This window comes from Pleurodeles waltl, chromosome 12, assembly GCF_031143425.1.
Source record: "Pleurodeles waltl isolate 20211129_DDA chromosome 12, aPleWal1.hap1.20221129, whole genome shotgun sequence".
NCBI classification, from domain to species: domain Eukaryota; kingdom Metazoa; phylum Chordata; class Amphibia; order Caudata; family Salamandridae; genus Pleurodeles; species Pleurodeles waltl.
This window is the reverse complement of record NC_090451.1, coordinates 47,813,157-47,835,847: the sequence shown is the minus strand read 5'-3', so window position 1 is coordinate 47,835,847 and position 22,691 is coordinate 47,813,157. Positions and strand designations below refer to the sequence as shown.

Genomic DNA, 22,691 nt, shown 5'->3' with positions numbered 1-22,691 from the left:
AACATGGGATGACTCGTAAATGACACCAGAACTCCAAGACGGCATTGAAGGACCATAATAAACCTTTGCCAATTATGTAGTCTTAGGTTTAACGATGAGATTGTGCTTTATTCTCAAAAAGTAAACAACAAAAATGTGCACAATAATTAGAACTAAAACACTATAAGGATGTATTTAGATACCCAAGCAACTAATTGATACATTATGGATCACTGCTGTGTGTAGAGATGGACAGAAATTGCAAAAAGTATAGACACAAAAAAAATAAAAAATAAACAAACACTCCCCCATGTCAAGGCACCATAGGGTATAGTTCCATAAATTCCAAGAATCCACCAAAGGGGCAATTTGTAATGTGCCCAGTGGTGGGACACCAAAGCAACACATTATTGAAGCATGCAGTGCTACTTTGGTGCCGCAGCTGGTGGTCCCAATTTTAGGCAGCCGGGTTAGTCGGAATTTTGACTCAAATGTCTACAGAGCAGTGTCTTGCAGTCCTTGAAGCAGTGAGCGTACAATAATGCTAAGATTGTGTACTCCGCGGGATGAATGTTCTGCCCACCCGTAAACAGAGGCAAGTGTTGGAACCCTACACCTCTGTGTGATGTTGCATGTGTTGAACTCCCATCAGTCTATTTGTGCCTGCAAGATCATTCAAAAGAGGATAAAAAAATTAAAAATACACACACTCTTCGGGTATACTAGGAAGATTTGACAAATTCAATTGTTCGATTTTTATGGAAACACTAAATCCAATTTAAGTGCTACAACGGTGAGGGCATAACTATTGCATGAGTGACCATAAGTTTTATTAATTCCCCTTTATTTAATTAAAAATGTATTTACTTGGGAAATTGTGAATAGCCGAGTGTCCCTCCTTGGTTACTTCAGAATGGTTTAGTTAGTCCAAATATTGTCTTTAATGGTGGATTTCCCAGCTACTGAATTTTGAACTGTATAAATAGAGGCAAATGTTTTAGATCTTCCAATAAATTTCCATTTAAAAGAAGGCAACAGAATGAACATAAGAGCAAAGAAAATTTATGAACCAATCTGTAACCATCTGAGATGTTATGGCTTGTATCAGAACCATAAATACCTTAACTTCACAAGTTTTATTTTAAATCCTTTCCAGGGTGTTTTTATTTTTAACGTTTAGATGGTGGCTATTTTTCAACACCCTTGCAAGTTACAACCCAACTGACATGGACTTCAAAATTACATTTTTCTCTGCGTTGTTTAAAGAAGCCCATCGACATTTTTCAAATTGCTGTAATTTAGGAAAATGCTCAAGATACAAAATCTGAAAGTCTTGAAATTGGCTGAGGAGGTATTCATGGACCAGGTAAGTGGTAAAAAAGATTTTTTTGGGCACCAACACTGGACTGTCAGAAAAGAGACCGAGGTCATCAAAAATGCTGCATCTCCACATGAGTCAATCCAACGGCCTGCCTGGCTAGTTTACTGTAAGCCTGGGAGAAGCGTCAGCCTGTCACCCTGGCAGTGTTTTGAAAACTTAAGGCTTGTGACGAGGTTCACTTTCAACATCCCTGAACCTTCGGGGTATTGTTGGCGCAACGGGTGCCGCTGGTTGTTTCTTGACAACTTTATCGACCAGCCTAATCAGGGACTCTATTGAAAAAGAATCAGCACTCCATCTGGTTTCATTTAGTGAGTAGCAGCACAAATTGCATTAACCCTTAGCTAGTCAATGCATGGGCAAATTATCTAGTCATCACTCTATCTGGTTTAATTTGTTGAGCAGAGGTCACGAATGGTATTAACCACCAACTAGTCAATGCATGAGGATATCACCTAGTCAAGGGATGGTTCCCACTCCGGTTAAGTATGTATGGTCAGATGGAGGCAATATAAAAAAGACTTTTCTAACCAACTGGAAACACGAGAACTGAGATATAAGCAGAGAGTAGCAATAGTCTAGCTGATCGATGAGTGGGACAATCACGCCCTCATACCACCCTTTTTCTCTCCGTTGGAAAAAATATATACATTTACCATAATACTTCATGGAATGTAGATATTTAATTCACAAGCTAATTTATGTAAGAAAGACATTCACATTATTTTTTTTACAAATAAATGTTGCAGAAAAAAGGATATAAGTAAGAAGGAGAAATCAATATTAAGAACTAAAAGGAAAGAAAAAGGCAAAATACAGATTTCAACTTGAGCATAGCGAGTCATGTTACAAAATTGCGGTAGGATTTATTCATATTTTTGTGGGTTTTATTTTCTGTTTGCAATCTGGATAGCCGCCAACTGTTCTGCGGCCCTTCTATGAGAATCTGTCATGCACTGATCGCCCGGAAGGGGCGGAATTAAAACCCCTCCCCAATGTCTCATTTAGTGGGCGGAGTTTATTAAGAAGGTAGAAACCATTCCTTCAACACTAAGCAAACACGTATTTCACAAACACACCGACAGCGAACAACACATTCCTGCTTTACTAATGGCGTGGCTGTCAGCAGCGATTCGACTGCTACGGTGTTATTCGCATGTGTCGTTTAATGTTCTGTCCTGGATTTCTTGGTCAAGTCGCTTCCAACATTATTTTGAGATTCATTCAGAAAGATAGCTTGTAAAACACACATAAGCCACCAATTCATGTTTTCAAGGTACGTCTATCTAATATGAAACTGCAAAAATAGTGGTATCAAGAGCTAAATTAAACAAACATTACAAACACCATGGAAACCAATTAATTTATTTAATACAGATCCCGTTAACAGAAGGAAGCCACAGCTGGCCGGCAACCAAAGTCACAGAGAGACAACAACACAACCAGCGCGGTCTCCCGAGAACTCTGTACTGCAGCCAAGCTTCAAGAACATTAGGAAGTCAAGTCAGATTTACTTGCCAGATAAGTCCAAGTTTCAACAAGTAATCCAATTTAACACACACAAGTCCTATGATCCAAGTCATAGATCAAGGGTTCAAGAGCTGTTGGACCCGCACCAGATTTTCAGGATAGCCAGTGAAGATGTAGAAGTTTAATTCAACGTACGTTCATCTTAAGCGGATGAAAATTTGTCCTGGATGCAGGTATTCAGGACCCATGTCCAAGCGTTGATTTACCTTCTTTAATGGTATCTCAGTGCTCTCACTGGACACAACCGGATACACACCAGAATCCTTCAAGGCAACAACAAAAACGCTGGTCAGTGCCTGGATCCGGATACTTTTGTTAAAGGGTACATGGGTCCCCAGAAGTTAAGAGTCCTTGCCGCTCACGGAACCTGCCAATAACAATGTGCCAGCTGGTATCCAGCAGCTGTCGGGTTCCTACAAGGTCAACACGACAACTGACATTGCCGCAATAACTTGATAGCATGGTTTGGGCAGCAATGACCTTTCATCATCACGCATCGGCCTGGTCTTGAAGAAGCATCTTTCGGAGGTAGAGGGCCAACAATGTGCCTGAGGGTTCTTAAATCTTCAAATCTGCATGAATACCTAGATAAAACAATTATAGACTGAATACCAACTTATCAGAAAGAGGTAATCAGGCAACGTCTCTTGCCAGTCATGGAACCTAAGGATCCATTCTCGCTTTGCGTAGGAAGTGAATTTTCAAAAATTAATAAAAATACTGAATAGACCATGTAGCAGAGTTGATCCTTGAAGGAAATACTTGTGTGGTCACAGAGACCATTTTACAGATCGTAGAACTACGACAAAGGGCAAAGCGGGTCCTACAAAGTCCGAACAACCAAACCCATGCTTATCAGAAGGACAGGCCTTTAGTGTGAATGCCTCTCAAGTAAAAGTTTAAAAATAAATTGTTTCTCGTTGGCGGAGCGAACTCCTAGCCAAGCTTAAACATCCTTTTCAGTTCCACATTCCTAGAAAGATCATTCATGATGCAGCTCCAAGCATAGCAAGACAGGTCATCTAAACAATTCAAGCCGGCATTCTTCCACAACCACAAGCTCAGCCAGACCTAAAGTGGGACAGATGAGCCCTCAGCAGCCCTAAGCAACCCACCTACAGCTCTACACGGACCAATGAGCAGAGGCTCTGGCGGAAGAGGTCATCCTCTCATGGACATCTAAACATCCAGCAGAGTGAACAAGAACTCTGGTCCCAAGTGGAGACCCTCAAATGTGATCCCCCTCAATAAGAAAATATTCAAATGGAATAGGAAAGAACACATCCTTGGACAGACTCCCACCCTTACATCCTCTATGCATCAAAAATAAATCTTTCTTTCAGTGAAAAATAGAGCAAAGTATTTCACCCTAAGCAGAATTGCGTCCACAGCTTCAAACTTCCAAACTGTCTCTGGGAGCAAAGATACACGACCAATGTTTAATACTGTACACATTCAGAATGCCCTCTTAGCAAATCATGGAATTACCAAAAGTCAGTAACAAATCAAAATGCAACACATCACGCTTGTATCAAAACTACAAAGATGTCTCTTGAGAAACTTAAAACACAAATAGGAAACAGCAGTTACATCAACAAGCGAGACTGAACTTCACTATCTGATGCCTTCCGTTTGTGTTGTCCATGACTATGAGTGACCTCTCAATGAAAGTTTACTTGTACCCAAGGTCTGAAGTGAATCCAGTGGGCCGGTCTGTTCCCTGGGTCCTACATTTCTGGGCAAGACCATTCATGAGCGCAGATGGGGACCAGCAGCAGTGGTGTACCCCGAAGTGATGGGGCTCCCCGGCAGCAGTTGCAGAGGGGTGCCCACGCCTCCCATAGCGCACAAATATTAGTTGTCCTTGGGCTGAACTGGGGCCCCCACTGGGCCACAGTGGCTGCAAGGGCTTGTGCTATATCCCTGACCAAGAGAGTTTGTCTAAACCTTGGGTTCTCCATAATGTCAAAACCAGAAAGAAGGATGCTAACAGAGAAAACCAGAAAATGCTAAAATTACAGGTCAACAAAGAAACCAAACAGTACGTTTATGATAAAAAGCAGATATCTTAGGACACTAAAGAGGAAACATTATGGAGACTAGAAAAAAAGGAGCACATTGCAGGGTCCATTACTAGAATACCATATGCAGACAATCAAGCAAGTCTTTCGATCCTCCTCCAGTTCAATTTGGTTTGCATTGTGCTTGTTTACTCTCTTCTGCAACACATCAGCATATTGGGGAGCTTGCTGTACTATACGCACAGAAACCTTTGGGGCACTAAATGTGGGTTCTTCCCCACTTAAGCCCAACTCCTTTAATTTATAATAAACACACACAACCATCACGCTGTCTTTCCCAATTAACTCTGACTAACTAGATAATGAGCAAGAAATTGAACATGTAATTAAGGGCTCTCTCAATATTAAAGTCCTATATCACACGATGACAGATAGGACTACAACACCTTAAAATTACCTAACCCACACACAACTTTTGCAATAGGTCTTGTTCAATGTACAGCACAGCTCAGTGGAAAAAGGGCGAGTTCAGAAATCAGGGAGAAGGCTACAAATCTCAATCGAATGCATGCATCTAATCTAATTTAATTTAGGGGATTTGTAAAGCGCGGCAAAACACCTGTGAGGGTCTCAAGGCGCTGAATTGTGGGCACAGGGAGATTCAGTGATTTGCCCAGAAACACGGGATGTTGAGCTGACGCAGAGATTCAAACCTAGTTCTCCCAGCTCCAAAGGCGGCAGCTTAGGCCGTTACGCCCTGGCGTAAAATCGCATTTTGTGTTATTAAATTGGGTGCTATTAAGTTAAAGGATTTTGGCACCTTTGTGGGACTGTGATATTCTTACTGCCTGTCTATGTCATTGATGGCTGACATAGATTTGATTGGTTGATGAGGACATCATGGCTTCTGAATGCAAAATCTTTAACTCCACAATCTCCAAAGGCAACTGAGTATGGTAAATCGTAGAAGACTGAATGAAAGGAAATGCTTCTGCATCATTTGCATTGGATGGTCACATCATCGGAGTTTGTAAAAGCCAATTAAGAAAATGTGAAAAACGAAAAAGTGAAAAAAAACACACACATAGAAGAAAACAACCTTTGGCTAAAATAAAATAAAGTCCAAAAATCAACCATATCATTTTGAAAAAAAAAAATACTGCAGGGCACAACAAAGCTGAATATTTTTGAGTTCAACCACCTTTACATAATATAGAAGTGACGTTCACACGAGGTAATTGTTTGCCAATTACCTTATTCGCTCTGCGGGATGGGATCTTTCAAGGGTGCTGAGCAGTTAGCTCAAGCTAATGCCCTTTGAAGGATCATTGCGATTAAAACATATTAAAAACAAATTCATAACCCTTCATTTTTGGTTCCTTTACTTTTGACAATTGTTGGCCGCGTCGGTTATTTGGCAAACCATGTACACAGACATACAAGTTAGTGTTTGCAGAGATAGGCAGAGTCACATTCTCTTCACTCTACCAACTTCGATTGGCCAAGTGCGACATTTTGTAAGCGTCAAAGAACACGATAAATTTATGCAGGAAAGAGGATCTCTTAATGCACACAAACAGGAAAAGTAGGGTACTAGAATGGAAGAAGAAACATTCTTTAGTTCCTCCATGCTCTGCAGTGTAAGAAATCTCCCAGGTTAATAATGTAATTAATTAAAACAATATTTTCCTCAACACGGTTAGAAAAGACATCATCAAGTCCTTTCAAAAACCAAAGAATCGCCCTTGAACAAGAAGCATATGTAGTTGTTCAACCCCCTTTATATGTCAAATAAAAAAATAAAAAAATTCTTTTGAATCCTGAAAGTTACTAGAATTTCTCTTCAATAAAAGGGAAATTACTCTCAGATTATGTTCCATGGTATGAATTCTATTTTAGGCAGACTCTTCAGCTATATTCCCCTTTAGACTTTGAAAGTGTTGGAAATAAATAAGAGAATTAAAAGCAGCAGACACAACTGCATATTGTTTTTCAGATGTACCTACTGATGGCTAAGGAGGCATGCTATCTTATCAGGCTAGTTTAAAGAACATGGTCTCCTTGCATTGATGCAACAATCATTCCTATTCACAGGCGGGTCCACAGGTTCCTTCAATAAAAAGTTCATAAACAATGACATTGATGGATAGTTTAACGCTACTGATGTGCCTATAGGTTACAGTTAAGATATCCATCATCACAACCTTCTGACAAGACCCGCCCGATGGATCAGTCCCAAATGATAGACAATCCGAGTCCACCTCGAATATTGAAAGATCTTCCAGGTAAGAGAAGAACATGGGGAAGAAATTCCGTACTTTGGTAAATTACAGAACATTAAACAACAACACAGTACTCAAATCAGAAGGAGAATGCCTACCTGAATGACGAAATAAAAACCAAGATCACATTACGTGGCCATCATAACTTATAGACTTTAAGAATCAAATCATCGCAAAGCACCAAAGACATCCATAACTCAAAGTCGTTAATTGATACTTTTACCTAGCCTGTTATTGCAGGGAGCTTAAACACAAGCAATTGGCATCTTCAAATTCAGGTGTTACCGGGAGAAAAAAAATGTAAAAAACAATTTGAGCTGGATCATGACACGATATATCAGGGATTTCTTGAAACAGACCACACCGTCTCAATGTCACAATGTAAATCATACCTCCCTCACCCATTTTCTCGTTCAAACCCCAATTCACAAAAGTAGGTGCCCCTCAAGGCTCAATCATCTCACCCATTCTTTTCAACAACTACATGATGTCATAACCGGCAATGATCAATGAACTTAAACTCACATGCTACAACTATGCAGATGACACACAAATACTCCTTAAACTGGAATGTCCCAAAGACATTGGAAACTCACAAATCTTCAGTTGCCTCAGAGCCGTTGATCAGTGAATAACATGCATCCATCTCAAACTGAATGCTTCCAAAACGAAAAGTACTCACATGTGGTGACTGGAAAAATTATGACTCAATCTGCACCTGGCCTGACGATCTGGGACCACCTCCTCAAGTATCTAAGGAAGTTAAAAACCTTGGAATTACCATGGACTCTAAGTTAACAATGAATGCCCAAGCGGACAAATTAGCACGAACAAGCTTCATCACCTTGAAGACTCTGGGATGCTTCTTCCCCCACCTCGGATTTCTACACAAGGTGCAGGCTACTATCTCTCTCGTACTATCTAAACCGGATTACACCAATGGCCTCTACCGTGGACCATCTTTATGTACTATGGAAAGACTACAACTCATTCAGAACTCGGCTGTCAGACTAACAAGTAAAGCCACAGGCCCACGTCTCCCCTGCCTTGAGGGCCCTACATTGGTTACCGGTTGTCAGAAGATCCACCTTCAAGCTGCTTTGTATCACCCACAAAGCAATACATGGAACAGGACCGCTTTTTATCAGGAATAAAATCACCAAATACATACAACAAAGAAACCGCCGCTCAAAATTAGCAACCCACATCAAAACACCACCATACAAGAAAAAGACAATAGGTGGTACATCCTTCTCTATTCAAGCGGCCAAACTATGGAATTCATTACACCCAAACATAAGATCCACAGATAACTATCTTGTCTTCAGAAAAGTAGTTGAGTTGGTTCTTTCCTACATAACCAGCATACTCAAACAGCAATGGACTGCATAGCCCTGTGTATGTAAACATTTATAATTTGATTATATTTATTTCTTTGTGCAAATAGGTATGATAATCATGTTATCTTAAAATATATACATACTCTTTAGGCCCGTTTTAACAAATGTATATTTTACCTATGGTTAAATGTGTATATATATATATATATATATATATATATATACATATACACACACACACACACACACACACACACATATACATACACAGACATATAATATATATATATATATATATATATATGTTTATTATCATTGCATAGTTTCTATATAAGCTGTTTGATTAGATGCTTGTGAGTCTTTTAAATTTTCTCTATCACAATATATAAATATTATCTTAACTATTTATCTAAAAAAACATTTCACTATGGAAATATTGAGGAAACATAATTTATTTGTGTACTTTTATAACCTTATTTTAACTCCAAATACTGCAACTCTTGAAAGTCTGCGTTTACACGAGATAGCCTAAATCTCAATATATTATACTCCTTATACATATATTCCTTACTATGTAATCATGTAGGTGTGTATTTATTGCTTTAGTCCTACTGTACAAGAGGAAAAAAATTAATCTCAAAAGCTTTACTCTGTCTGTCCATCACCCTATACCTCTATTAACCTATCCTCCAGCTCCCCTCTCCGACTCATCCTAAACCCATTCTAACACTATGATCTCCAGAATAACCAGTTCTAGACTCTCCCCTCCTCTACCCCTCCTGGCTCACCCCAAACCTCAGTTTACTACTATGATCTGCCAAACAACCCTACTAAATTCTCCCTCATTTATCTCTTTTTTGATTCACCCAAACTCCATTTTACTATGACCTTCCAAATCCCTTTCTACAGACTCTTGTCTCCTACATCTCTCCTTTACTCATCCTAAACCTTATCGTACTACTAGGATCTCCCAATTAACACTTCTGGATTCTTCCCTCCTCTATATCTGTTATTCTCTTCAGTCCAGCTGGCAGACTCCCGTCCTCTACTCAAGTTAACTCATACCGCCCTATACTAATACTGTACTCAGATTTCCCAGTTCTAATCCTTTTGGGTTCTGGAGTAGCGTGCTACTCACCGAAAAGCGCTTCAATGCCTCATCAAGGGTAGTAAGCTCTATATACATACAATACAATTACACTGGAATGGTGATGGAAAGTTTCGTAGATTGGCTTGTTAAAATTCGCTTTTCCTCTCCGTTGTTTCAGCTTTCCCAGGCAGCACCAGCCATCCCATATTGTTCCGCTGTACAGTACCATGAGGGGTGTCTTAGAGCCGTATCATTTACCAGATGTTGTGCAAACAATGCACCTAACTTCTGAGTATCAGACAACACATCGTGTCTCGACCATGTTATTTCTGGTCCTCTACCACATCAAAGCCAGTGCTGGCACAGGTGTGCAAGCCACCAGGAGGTGTCAAAGTTCTCTTAATAAATGACTTTCTTTAATCTTTTCCTATTTCATAGGACTATTATTTGTCAGAGGCAGAGAACTCTGTGCGAGTAAGCCCACACCATCCCTAGCATAGTTTTACACCAGATGCCCTCATGGACAGAGTAAGGTATCGCGGCCATACATCAGAGTCGCATACCCCAGAGATAACCTGACACCAACAAGGAAAGACAAAATGTCTCATGCCCCTATGGAGTCTGCCAACCAAAACAAAACAGGATACACATTCAGCGGCAAACCGAAACATGTATACAATTCGTACATTCCCACAGAGGAACCCAACAAAACACATCTGACTTAATGAAAGAGGTATTCAGTCCAACACTTATCTGCAGGACTGGGTGATATTCGCTCATAAGCAAACACTGACATTTCCTATTTTTCCTCTGTATCCTTCTTACCGTCGTTCACTTGCTCGTTAACGGACAAGGTATACTGGTAGGTTCATCCAAATTGTCAATCACTAATTATCTGCAGGACCCTTCTCTATGGTCACCATGCAGCCTGGAGAGCTTACAGCGTTGGCTGAAGGGGCTTAAACGATATTGATTTATTTGGCTATTTTGATGTACCTTTCCAAAAGCCATTTCATGAATGGGGCTCACCACTGTACAACAGCCATCTGAACTTCCCATGAAGTTCAAAAGAGATCAGTAAACTTACTGCTACGTGCCTTGTTCGAGAGCCTATAAGACAGGTTTTTTTTGGGGGGTACTGAACCATTCAATTAGGCCAATCCAATAAGTAAAAATGCATATATATATATTAAAAAAAAAATACTAATGCTGGTGTGGAAGACATAATGCCTGCTTGTTTGGCCGTCAAGCTGCCTTATCGCCAAAGTAAAGACCAATAAGAAATACTACACACATTGTAACCTCTCCTATGAGGAGTCTTGTCACTCAGCACAGACTATGCTTCCACAGTATCCCCTTGTCCTAAGCGTGTTTAAATTGTTGTTGCATGCTGTTCACTCACCCACGAAGTGGTTTAAATTGTATATCCTGGTCATGTAGAAAATTAAAAGATTAGCAAAACACGCCCGACTTAAAACTTTAAACCCCGCGCATAAATAAAATGAACTGACACCTGTGACCAACAATTACCGCTTTCACCGCTCAAGTTTCTACGCCTTTGGTTTAAAAACTTAAACGTGCTCAAAACCAAGAACACAAACGAAAGTACAGGCCTCCATCTAAACCAAGAACTAATCTCACTTCCACAGACTAAACATAATCGCAGTGGCACCATCTTAACAAACCAAAGATATTGGTGGCTTTGCAGCTGGTAACTATGGCTGTCCGAGAACCCTCCATGGTCCATGTGGCAGCCACAGGTACTTTCTCAGTCCACCGTGGCAGCCAGAGGTCTGATGTAGTCCACTGTAGCAACCAGAGATGCCTGCACAGTCCACAGTGGGAGGTAGAGTTCCCACCATGGTCCACTGTAGCAGCCAGAGATGCCTCCACAGTGCACAGTGGGAGGTAGAGTTCCCACCATGGTCCACTGTAGCAACCAGAGATGCCACCACAGTCCACCGTCAGAGGTAGAGTTCCACCATGGCCCACTGTAGCAACCAGAGATGCCTCCACAGACCACGCTGGGAGGTAGAGTTCCCACCATGGTCCACTGTAGCAACCAGAGATGCCACCACAGTCCACCGTGGGAGGTAGAGTTTCCACCATGGTCCACTGTACAAGCCAGAGGTTCCTTCTTTGTCAATCATGGTTTATCCATCATCAACTAGACTTGAAAAAGAAATTGGAACTTTTTGCCAGCTTGTCACCATTTCTTCTTACCAAAAGTCTTGGATCGTGGCCGTCACTAGCAGCCATTGCACATTTAACAACATACTACTGAGATGCAAAGACAGGGTGCCTGCCCTCAATGCCAGCATGCACAAGGACACGTAGAGACCACTAAAGAAGTCACTTTTTTTTTTTACTGGAAGCTAAGTAACCATCAGTGTGCCACAGGCTGTCATTTTTTCTAACACCACCAAGAACTCCTTAGAAAAGACTACCAGCAGTGAGTCAATTAACTAATGTGCCCTGGTCTGGAAGCTGTTCCTGCTAATTATTCAAGCCCATCAAAGACTCTTGTTGCCTGGGTCAGGCAAGCGCTGGGGAACAAATGTTTTGAACAAAAAATAAATTCCAAAGCTATCGGTCCCAGGGCAGCAAATCTTCATACATATACTTTTCGTTTTAGAAAAAAAAAAAGGAAAAAGATAAAAATAAATAAATGTCGCCATTCGTCATATACATGGTACAAAACTTTGTTGGAACAGAAAAACGCGGTGGCAACCCAAATATTTGTGAGGGTGGACAACCTTCTTCATACATATACTTCCTATGTGGATATGCATGGATCCAGCGAAACTTGGCAGCTGATGGTGTCAAAAGCAGAATAAGGGGAACCTTGCCACCTCTCCTTTGTGTGCCCGACCACATATGCCATTAAATCAGCCACACGAAACCTGCCTCTCTCAAACGAGGACCATCCATCATCTTCCAGAAGGGCCAGGTCCATGCCAAGATTTCAGGATCATCACTAAATATGAAAATGCTCCAGGTTGTCCTGAAAATATATAAGATGGATCCTGCTTTCTAGATGTAAACTAAACACACAGCATATTAATTTGCCCACATTTGCATCCAGAGTTTTTTGGCGCAGCACTGACTGCTACTATTTAACGTAGTTGTCAGCCACAATGCGAATTGGTAATAGCTCGTGTGGCAAGGGTAGAACTGGTAATGAAAAGCAACTCTGCAGGACCATGGTTACTAATTTTAGGAAGATCACTTACAGAAGGAGAAACGTTTTAGGCTATATTCGAAAAATTCCAAAATAATTTACAAAGAAAATAATAATAATAATTTAAACAAAAAAAAAAAACAGCAATGGCCTTCTGCTCCAATTCTATTTACCATGCAAGTTACAATCAAAGTCCAAACATAAAAAAAAACTCTTGACTGGAGAAACACAAAGAACTAAAACCCATCTGCCTAGGCATGGAGTAACAAGAGATCAGTCGCATAACAAATCCAACCATTCAACATGACAGAACTGTGCCAAAAAAGGCTAGCTGCAAACCACTCACCTAAATCCGGGATGAGGCCACAGGTATCGTGCACAGGATCACCTCCCACTGAAGAGCAGCCAGCAACAAAGGCCGGGTACATGAGGTAACCTGGCTCTGGTAGACAAAACTAGGTGGTACGACTCTGGGGCACCGTAACACTACAAACCATACTAGAGACAAAGCATCAGACGTGCATCAGGACCATCCTACCATGGAAATCTAGCAGCAGCTATACACCACCCCATTCCAACCTAAACAGTAGCTCCATCATGGCCACACACACAAAAAAAAAAAAAAAAATCTCTTGGGACCATCACTGTCAGGTAAGACCACCCAACAGACGGCAACAGACCAGGGCCCAAGAGAACCACTGTGGTGGTAATGCACAACACCAGGTGAGTTGACAGCAAAAGCACTGCCACCTTATTCGCCAAAGCAGATAACATAACCAGCGGCATGGGAGGAGGAGCGGTACGTATCAATCCAGCCAGAGCAACCTTCCCATACGGTGTCCCGCCGCTGTGATCCGCTGGGACTGAAGGACAGGTGAGGAGTAGGTGGGAGGTGCGTATAGGACATACCTCACTCATCAAGGTACTTGGAGGCCAGCGGGGAGAAGAGCCTCCTGCCTGCAAAGAACTCTCCAGTTTGAAGACAAGGCTTGGGAGCGAGTCACGGAAGACAAAGAGATCGTTGCCACGTTTCAAGCGTCACTTTGAGAAATCTCCAGTTAAAAAAAAACATTTTAAAAAAATCATTATGATTGACAGGAGCAAAAACCATGCTGAAAGCCTTCTGAAAATATTTTTTTTCTGCCCATTCCACAAAGCGACAGAAAATGCATGAGCTTTTTCCTACTTTATGAAACGTGGTATGCGGCACTCGCTGCAGCCCTGGATCCTGGAATATCAGAATTCTGGACACTACAAGGGCAGTGACAAACAACCCATGGACTCTCTTTAACGTAAGGAGTGTGTTTCCTCGAGTAACCTTTTGCTTGCTTTCCTGCACCCTCATCTACAATGATGCTCAGAACCTGCAACGTAATGGTCAGGGCAGTCACTAGAGATGCAAGAAACCAACTTTCAAGAACTGGGGTCACCTCGTGAAGTACTGGGGTCACCTCGTGAAGTACTTACTTTAAACCAAGGATATCCCTTAAACCACCAAGGGACAGACATTTTCACTCATAAAAAATGTAAGTCAGATGCCAAAGGATAGTTTTTGTCCAAAAATTCAACATCTTGAACAACAGAATATATATATATATCTCAGATTATGTACGAAAAAGAACCTCCGACCGCCCTGTAATTCTGTACATGATTTGTATCCCACAACCACATTCAGCAGAAGCACAGACACCGCTGCACATCTGAGGACCATGAAAATCTGAAAGAGATTATGTAACTCTGCTCACCTGGAACCTAAAAGTTCTTGCTCAGGGTCACAAAAGGTAAACACATCAAATCATTAAGTATCCACACTAAAGACAACCAAAATTAAGGCTAGACAAAAAGGCTGGTTATCTACTCAACATAAACGTGACCAGGGGGATCCAGGCCAGCGGCGACCAGGTCAAGTCTTCAGAAACAGAAGGTGACTCTTTGGAGCTTCACAAGACCCCCAACCGGAGTGCGCATGAAAGTTTGTAAGCCGCACTGTGTGTCTGCCTTGGAATCACGAACCCCACCACAAACGTTCTTTGTGGAAACACAAAATGGCCTTGACTGAAACCCAACCTTGGACTGTACATACCTGGACTCCAAGCGATGCCCCTGTGGGTTACATCCTTTAGGACTCCACCGAGAACAAGAGTTCTTTTGTGCAGTCTCAATTCCGGATACCTGCAACTGGCTGTATCTACCTGTGTGCAGGGCCATGACAGCCCATTATCCTTACTGTTTGCAAGAGAGCGGGGTCTACTCTGAACGCACTCCTTCCATTTTTCCAAAGGATACAACATCAAGCCTGTGTGCCGCAATCAAGAACTCATGCTGGTCCTACAACGCCAACTGGTCCCTGAAATCCCGAAAGTGTTCTCATTTGAAATCCCAAATTGTCGTAAATTCCTGGCTCCACCAATATGCCTCATCGACGGGCCGAAATATTAAACTTCAAAATCATCACTTAATGTGTGGACTGCGCCAGAACATTTCAGAGTGCCAATTACGGACATTATGCCTCCACCGAGCACCTGAGATAGGCACGGCAAAAAAAAAAACACAACACACAACATTTGCATCTAATAGAATTCTATTAAAACTAATGACATTGACATGCTACAGCTACAAAAATCAAACACGTGTACCCTAAAAATGGACTCCATTCAAAACACAAGAGGCTTTGAACGACTGAACCTCAACACCGGACCCCCAAAACGCATCCAACTCAAGACCGTCAAACTGCTTTGTCCCAAATTGTTTTATTCATTTTTAAGAAGTTGGGGAACCAGCATGAGTGTTGCTGGCTGGTGATTTGCTCCCCACCAGACCCTGCTCGGCAGTCACGTCACCACATCTTGTTTTTTTAAATAATGTAATGAGATGAAGCCTTGACTTCCCCGGGAGAGCGTGTGGGATCAGCGGGTGACTGGGGCAGCTCGAAAATGAGGTGCTCCGCCGTTTCAAGTGCCTGATGTTTACCCCCGGAAGGAGGCGCACCTGTCGCCGTTTCTCCTGTAGACTTCTGGAAATGTGGAACCCGTAGACAGACACGTGGACTCGTTAACATACCATCCGAGCAATTAACCATTACTGTAGTAATATGTGCTCAAGTGATCGGTTTTTTTCTTTTTTTAAGAAAAGCGGGTTCTGCAGAATATAGGTTAAAATACTGAACGCCTGCCACAGCTTAAAAAAACATGTACAGTATTCAAGGGGGAAACCTAATCTATCCACAACGTTCTTAATAAAAAAACATTATAAGGTAGGCCAATTATATCTACAACTCTTTATATACCACCCTTTAAGTACCCTAGAAAGTCAGGTACGTTCATCAAAGTCAGTGGAAAATAGAACTTCAATTAACACCACAAAACTGTCCCCCATTAGACATTTATTGATTTCAAAAGAGGCGAAACGACAAAATCTGAGTAGATGGAGTCTCAAAATGACTAACAGGGTCACAATTTCTCCTGACCAGATGTTTACATTTCTCAAAATGCCCCCCAAAATACCCGTAACACGAAACTCACTATAAGAGATAGAATGGCTCTCAACAGTCATGAAATGCCCCTCGGATCAAAATACCTGCTGGGATTACAAATGCCCTGAATAACTTCTAAATACTGTCTGAACAAGCCTCAGGTATGTCCATCAACAGAGCTATACAATGGGTTCGCAATCAAGCCTTCAAAAAGTCTTAAAGAAATACTTGCTCTCAAAACAAGCAAAAAGCCCTCCTCAATGAACCTCGTCAGCAAGCCCCAAATGTCCATCAAATAGGTCAAACAAATGTCCTACAGAGCCTTCAGAAGTACACAAGTTCCGTAAATGCCTCTCGATGAAAACACCCTTCAAAAATCTCAAAATGTCCCTTAACAGGGCACAAATTGTACACTGATTGAATATATCCTTCAGGGAGAAGTCAAAATGTTCCTCAATCTTATTGAACCCCTGTAAACAGCCCTAAAGAGAGATCCAAATTACCCTTGAGAGAGAACTGGAACATCTTGAGAAGTACCGAGACTTTGTCAAGAGAAACCAAAGTGCCCCCAACAAGTTCCTAAAATGTCCATGAACAGAAAGAACCCTTTTCAGGTGCCCACAAAGGCACTCAAGAGTCCAAAACATCCCTCGATATTACCCAGAACATCACAATGTGTACGGCTGAACCTTGAATCTCGTCCCCCTCTTGTGCTTAAGCGACTTGAAACCTTTTTGGTGTATGTGCACTTTATAAATATGGTATAACATAACTTAATATTGCTAAAGCTCCCAAACTTCTTTCAGTAGAAGTAAAAATGTCCTGAAAACATCCCTTCAGTACCATCCCAAATGACCCTCAATAGAACCTAAAATATCCTCAGAAATGAGAAAACATCAGGTCAGCATCTTACCAAACATCTCATCAGTTTCATCCTCAAAAACCCCTCAACAGAGCCCAAAAAACCCTCAGATCCCCAAACCACCTTCAGAGACAACAAAAATTTAAGAGCGTGGCAAAACTTCAACAATTGGTATTTACCTCGCGTCTATGAGCAGAAGAACATTTAGAGCAAAATAAACATGAGCCTGGATACCCTGCAGAGGACCTCAATTGCCCCCGCGAGGCACCTTGCAAGGTTACCAAACACTCTAAAATGCCCTCAAAGCTTCACTCAACTGACCCTTAAAAATACTTCGCAGATACAAGCAGTCCCCACTGCCAGACTCCTCACCAAGAAGGAATCTGAGTACTTGAAAACAGCGAGCACATATTTGCCACAGCTGGAGTAAACTCCCCTCACGTGAGTGAGGTGCCTGCCCCAGGGGAACAGACATCTCAGTGGCCCCGGTGCCCCCTCAAGTATGGTCAGTATTCTCAAACCATCACTCCCACCACCCGGGCAGGGTTAAGACACATCTGGGAAGGATCAGGTGGGGTCAGATACCTCTATAGGGGAGGTGACCCCCAAGGTTGCCAGACTCCTTATGAGCGCAAATGACTGCCCCCACCTCCAGGATCAGACACCTCGAGAGGCACGTACCAGCCTGTATGCATGCCAACATTTTATAACTGGGAAGTGTGAGATTTTGAAAACAATAAAATCTGCTGAATGTATTTTACTTGCTGACATATATTGAAGCAGATCAGATTTTAGGCATGAGACAGGTAAAATTAAGTCATTTTTGGCTTCAGAAATCGGCAGTCTCCCATCTAAATCGGGACCGTTGACATGTATGCTCTAGCATGTCTGCCCCCTACCCCGCACCTTGTCACCCTCCATATGGGGGTTAATCACGCCTCCCCTCAGAGGGCTTTCACACCTTTTAAAGACCACTTCGGTGGGGGTGTTGGGGAACATCCAAGGGGTCAGATGGTCCCCTTAACAGGGTGTCACAATCCATTTGTGGGCAAATTAGATATCTCTGGGGGGCACAGGTGTCCCGTGTGGACAAACAGACCCCTCAAAGAGTTCAGGTGCCCCTGGGTTGTCAGACTCCTCGTGAGTACCAGGTGCATAGGGTGGTACGAGGTAATCAGGCACTTCAAGGGATCAAGTGCCCCCCCCCTCAACAGGTTGTTACATTCCCAATGTGAGCAAACGACCCCCCCAGGGAGGTTGTGCCCCCAGTGGGTAGCTATACCCACTGGGGGCACAAGTACCCCATGGTTGTCAGACCCCTCGTGGGTACCAGGTATTTTAGGGTGGTGCGAGGTAATCAGTCACTTCAAGTGCCCCCCACCCCTTCAACAGGTTGTTATATTCTCTATGTGGGGAAATGCCCCCACAGGCAGGATTAGCTGCCCCCCCGAGGGCACAGGTGCCCCTGGGTTGCCAGACTCCTCACGGGGGGCAGGTGCCCACCCCACTACCCCACCTCGGGGCTGTCAGACGCCCCCTCCGAGCCGAGCAGCGCCTCCCAGTGCCCTCCTCCCTCCCATGTTTACAACCCCGGCCTCCAGCGCGGCAGGCCGCCTCCATTTTAGAATCCCCCGGCGCCGCCCCACCACCGCCCGGCCTGAGCCCTCACTCGAGCCCGGGGCTCGCTAGGCCGCAGCAGGCCGGCACCCCCAGGGGGGGGGGCTGGGGCGCCCCTGGAGGCAGGGGCCCGGCCCCGGGGCCCCAAGAGAGGCCAGGCCCGGAGCTTGTCAGTGGAGGGGGCGGGGGGCAGCGTGTGCAGGGGCCGGAGGGGAAAGTCACCCCATAAGAGCGAGAGCAAGGAAGGGGCTGCCACACAAAAGGGAAATAAATACAATAACAATAAAAACAACAACAATACAGCATTAAGTATAGAGAAAAAAATATCTACATTCAATTCCCAGGGCAAAAAAAATACACAAAAATGTAAAAAGTGGCAAAATATATATATATAAAGGTAAAGTAGCAGCAAATATGTCCATACTCACTTTCACCGTCACTGGTGCCGCCGAAGGCCAAAATACAGAGGGTCAGAGCCACCACCAAGACCTTCCACCCCATCCTCCTGCGGCCGTGGACCCCAAAAGACTGGGGTCGGATGCTGCGCCCCAAAACAGAGTCCTGGCGTGAACCGGTGCTCCGGAGAAGGCCGAGCCCCCCCGGGGGGGTCTGTCCCAAGTCCACGACAAGGGGACGGGGGTCAAATAATAAAAAACCCGCTGCTCGGGGTCAGTGCGACTCCTCTCCCTTCCCTGCACCCCCAGAAACCAGGATTAAATGATGTGGTCCTGGCTGCTAAAAAAATGACTTTTCATAGTGCCTGGAAGCCTGCTCCTCTTGCAGGTCATCAAGGAGCTTTAGGCAAGCACCGCGGGGAAGGGACCAACCCCTCTCCCGAAACACTCCTCTGAAAGAGCCAGAAAGTTGCATTAAAAAGACCTCCTTATCCTTTTAAGGAAGAAAAATAAATATTGTTTCCCCTCTTCCGGAGGGTCGCCCCAGCTTAGCTCCTGCAGCGAATTCTGCACTCCGGACCGGGCACAAGTTTGCAATTTATCCCAAACGAAAGTGACAAGGGAGGGGGGGGGAAACACCATATAATCGCGTTTGCTGTGTTGTAGTTGCTTACGTCAAATCTCTTCCTCTTTCACTAATCACAGGAAAAACGATGTGTGAAGCGCCTCCTTTTCAAAACAAACAATCCGGGGAAAAGGCTGTTAAAAAAAAGTATTTCCTGGCAGTTTTTTCCCTGCCACCACAAAAATAAAACCTTCAGGCATATAACCCTATGTATAAAAATAAAGCGTGTGGGGGGGCGGGGGCCCTTCTTTTCCAGTGTGAGCAGCTCCGGCTGGCACCCGAGACCCCCGAACAATACGGCCGCCTCCTGCCCCTCGACGCCAGGCTGGGGCCAGAAAAATGTGAAAAAGGTTACACTGCTGCTGATGTTTTCTTCGCCGCCCGTCGTCTCCTCCTCCTCCTCGGACCACGTTGTTGTGCTCCAAGCGCCCAGCAGGCTCCTCCAAGCGCCTCTTTCGACCTTCCTCCGCAAAATGGGGGCTGGCTGCTTCCAAGTTGGGGGCCCGGCTCTCTCCGCTTCCCAGGACCCCACAAAAAGTGGGGTTTTCAGCGCAAGCCAGAACCGAGAGCGTGAGATTTTTTTTCCCCCCCTTCCTCTTCTTTTTTTTTTTTTTGCTGAAAGGAAAAAAAAAAAACTTCCCCTCCTCCTGTTCCTTCCCCTCGCCTCCTCTTCCTCCCCCTGCTCAGACACTCTCTGAAAGTCTCTGGCCAGTAAACAAGCGCTGCCAGTCAGCTGGGGTGGAAGGCAGGGCGGCGAGGAAAGGCGGCCTGGAGTCCCCGGCCGGGCGGAGGGGATGCTGAGTGCGCCTTGTGCGTCACTGGAGGGCATCAGGGCGCCTCTGGGTGCACCCCCTGGCCTCCCTGCGCGGCACCCCGTTTCCGCGAGCTGCACTCCAGCTGCAACACTGTAGCAAGAAACCACCAAGAACCTTCGGAAGCCGAAAAATGCCTTTTTGTTTCAGTTTGTTCTTCGCGTGCGAGATCCCAACGCTACATTTTTATGAACGTGTGTCTTGTTTTTTTTTGCACCTTGTTGGTGCATTTTTCACCGCGGTGTTTTGTTTTTTTAGTCCTGCAGCTGGTTACAACTGGCGTACACAAAATCACAACACACAAACGTGTGCAGTTTAAACCAGGCACCTCGGAGAAAGCGCAGGAAAACGGTTTGTGTTTGTGGATAAATATTGGAGAGTCCCCGTGTGGGCAGGACCCGGGTAAAGCGGTAAATGCCACCTACCAGGTTGCCCATCACCCACGGGACTGCGCGTTGTCTGCAGTGCCTCGAGGCAGACACCACCTCATCGGGTTACTCAATAACCACGGGCGAGCCGAGCCCCACTGCATTAACCACCCAGAAAATATTTAATACAATTAGTTTTTTTTTTTTTAAATGTGGGTGATTAGGTGCTAAAACCCGCTATGCCCCCACCCCAAACCAGCCCCCAAGAAATCCACTGTGCCTCCCTCCCAGCCCACCAGAAAACACAGGTTTTCAAGTTTTTATTTTTAATTTGGGGAGACCATGGCTGGAAATAATCGACTCCTAGTAAGGTAGAGGTAATTTCTTAATTAAAACACAGTCCTTTTAGAATCTCCTGCTCTGTGTGAAGGGACATTCAAGGGTGGGTTGGGACATTTTATTGGCGCAGGGCGGAGTTGTGCTACCAGAATAATTTTTAGAGACCTTTTTGATGAAATTGTGGAGGTTTCTGAGGGATTTTCCAGGCATGAACTCGCATTAATTTTTTAAATAGCAGAATACGCTCATTCACATCAGAGTAAACACTCTGTTCATATCCATTAGTTTCAGGATGAATTAGCGTCTTTTGAAGATGTGTGTGTGTGGGGGAGGATGGGGGGTACATTTTTTGGGGGGTCCACACTTTCTCCTCCCTCCGAATTTTTACACCATCAGTTGAAGCGAGATATTGCAAGGCTCTCCTCCGGTTGTTTTAAACACATTAAATGCATTTTAAACTCTCCACAAAACAAACCTTGATGCATGAAATGGGATCTGATAAAACACTGAAAGTGACCAGCACGACCAACCAGAGAAGGGATGAGTGAAATGAAACAAACACGTGCCCTATCACAGCAATTATTAAATGTTTGCTTCCAGTTAGCAGACTTTTCAGATAACACATCTAAGCCCACCTCTTTTCCGGGTGCCAGTAAACTGGGGGTTGTGTTGCAACAGAAAGTGAATGAAGGAGGCGTTTTTAACTTCAGTCATACAAGTTCCACAGAAGTATGACACAAAAGCAACAATTCATATCTCCAGACTCATTACCTGAACAATTCATGGAGCTGCTCTTAACAGTGGTTCATGAAAATATGTAATCTTATTCACAATTCACTTCTCTAAAGACTGTCTTAACTCCATGGCTTGTTGGGATGTGATTCGCTCTCATGCTACTCGAAGCCCTTATTTAAAGCAGAAGCACCCTTTTAACCACCCCACCCCACACCATGCTTTGGTAAGAAGTCATACCCTTTACGGAATAATTTACCTTAATTCCCCTATACAAACTCACTCAACGACATGCCCTCCACCGAGAACTCATCCATTGCCTTGCTTTTGGAACAGCGCCTCAATACCATGCCCCTATTCCAGGATCAATTTATCTGCATGCCCCACTGGAAGCTCACTCAAAGCCAAGGCTCTGTAAGAAACAATGGAATGCCATGCCTCTTTAAACCCTCATTCAGACTTGTAGGTCTCGAACAACCCACCGAGGCTATGTCCCTTCAAAAACACATACAATTCAATATCTCTTTAAAAACTCATCTAATCCCACGCCACTGTAACAGCTGACCCGCATTATATCCAGCAGAAACGTTATGTATCACTGTGTCCCTTTAAGAGCTCACCCAATTTCTCTCCCACTTAAGAACTCAACCAATGCATGCCGCCCT

General features: G+C 43.7%; 1 protein-coding gene across 1 annotated transcript in view; it reads right to left on the bottom strand.

Annotated features, from left to right (window-relative positions):
- Positions 1-20,468, bottom strand: part of INSR (insulin receptor) — a 296,954-nt gene extending 276,486 nt beyond the window's left edge. Inside the window, exon 1 of the mRNA XM_069216634.1 lies at positions 19,184-20,468. Within this exon, the coding sequence (XP_069072735.1) occupies positions 19,184-19,256 (73 nt within the window). The 5' untranslated portion in view covers positions 19,257-20,468. The remainder of the gene's footprint in view (positions 1-19,183) is intronic.
- Positions 20,469-22,691: the final 2,223 nt, after the last annotated feature.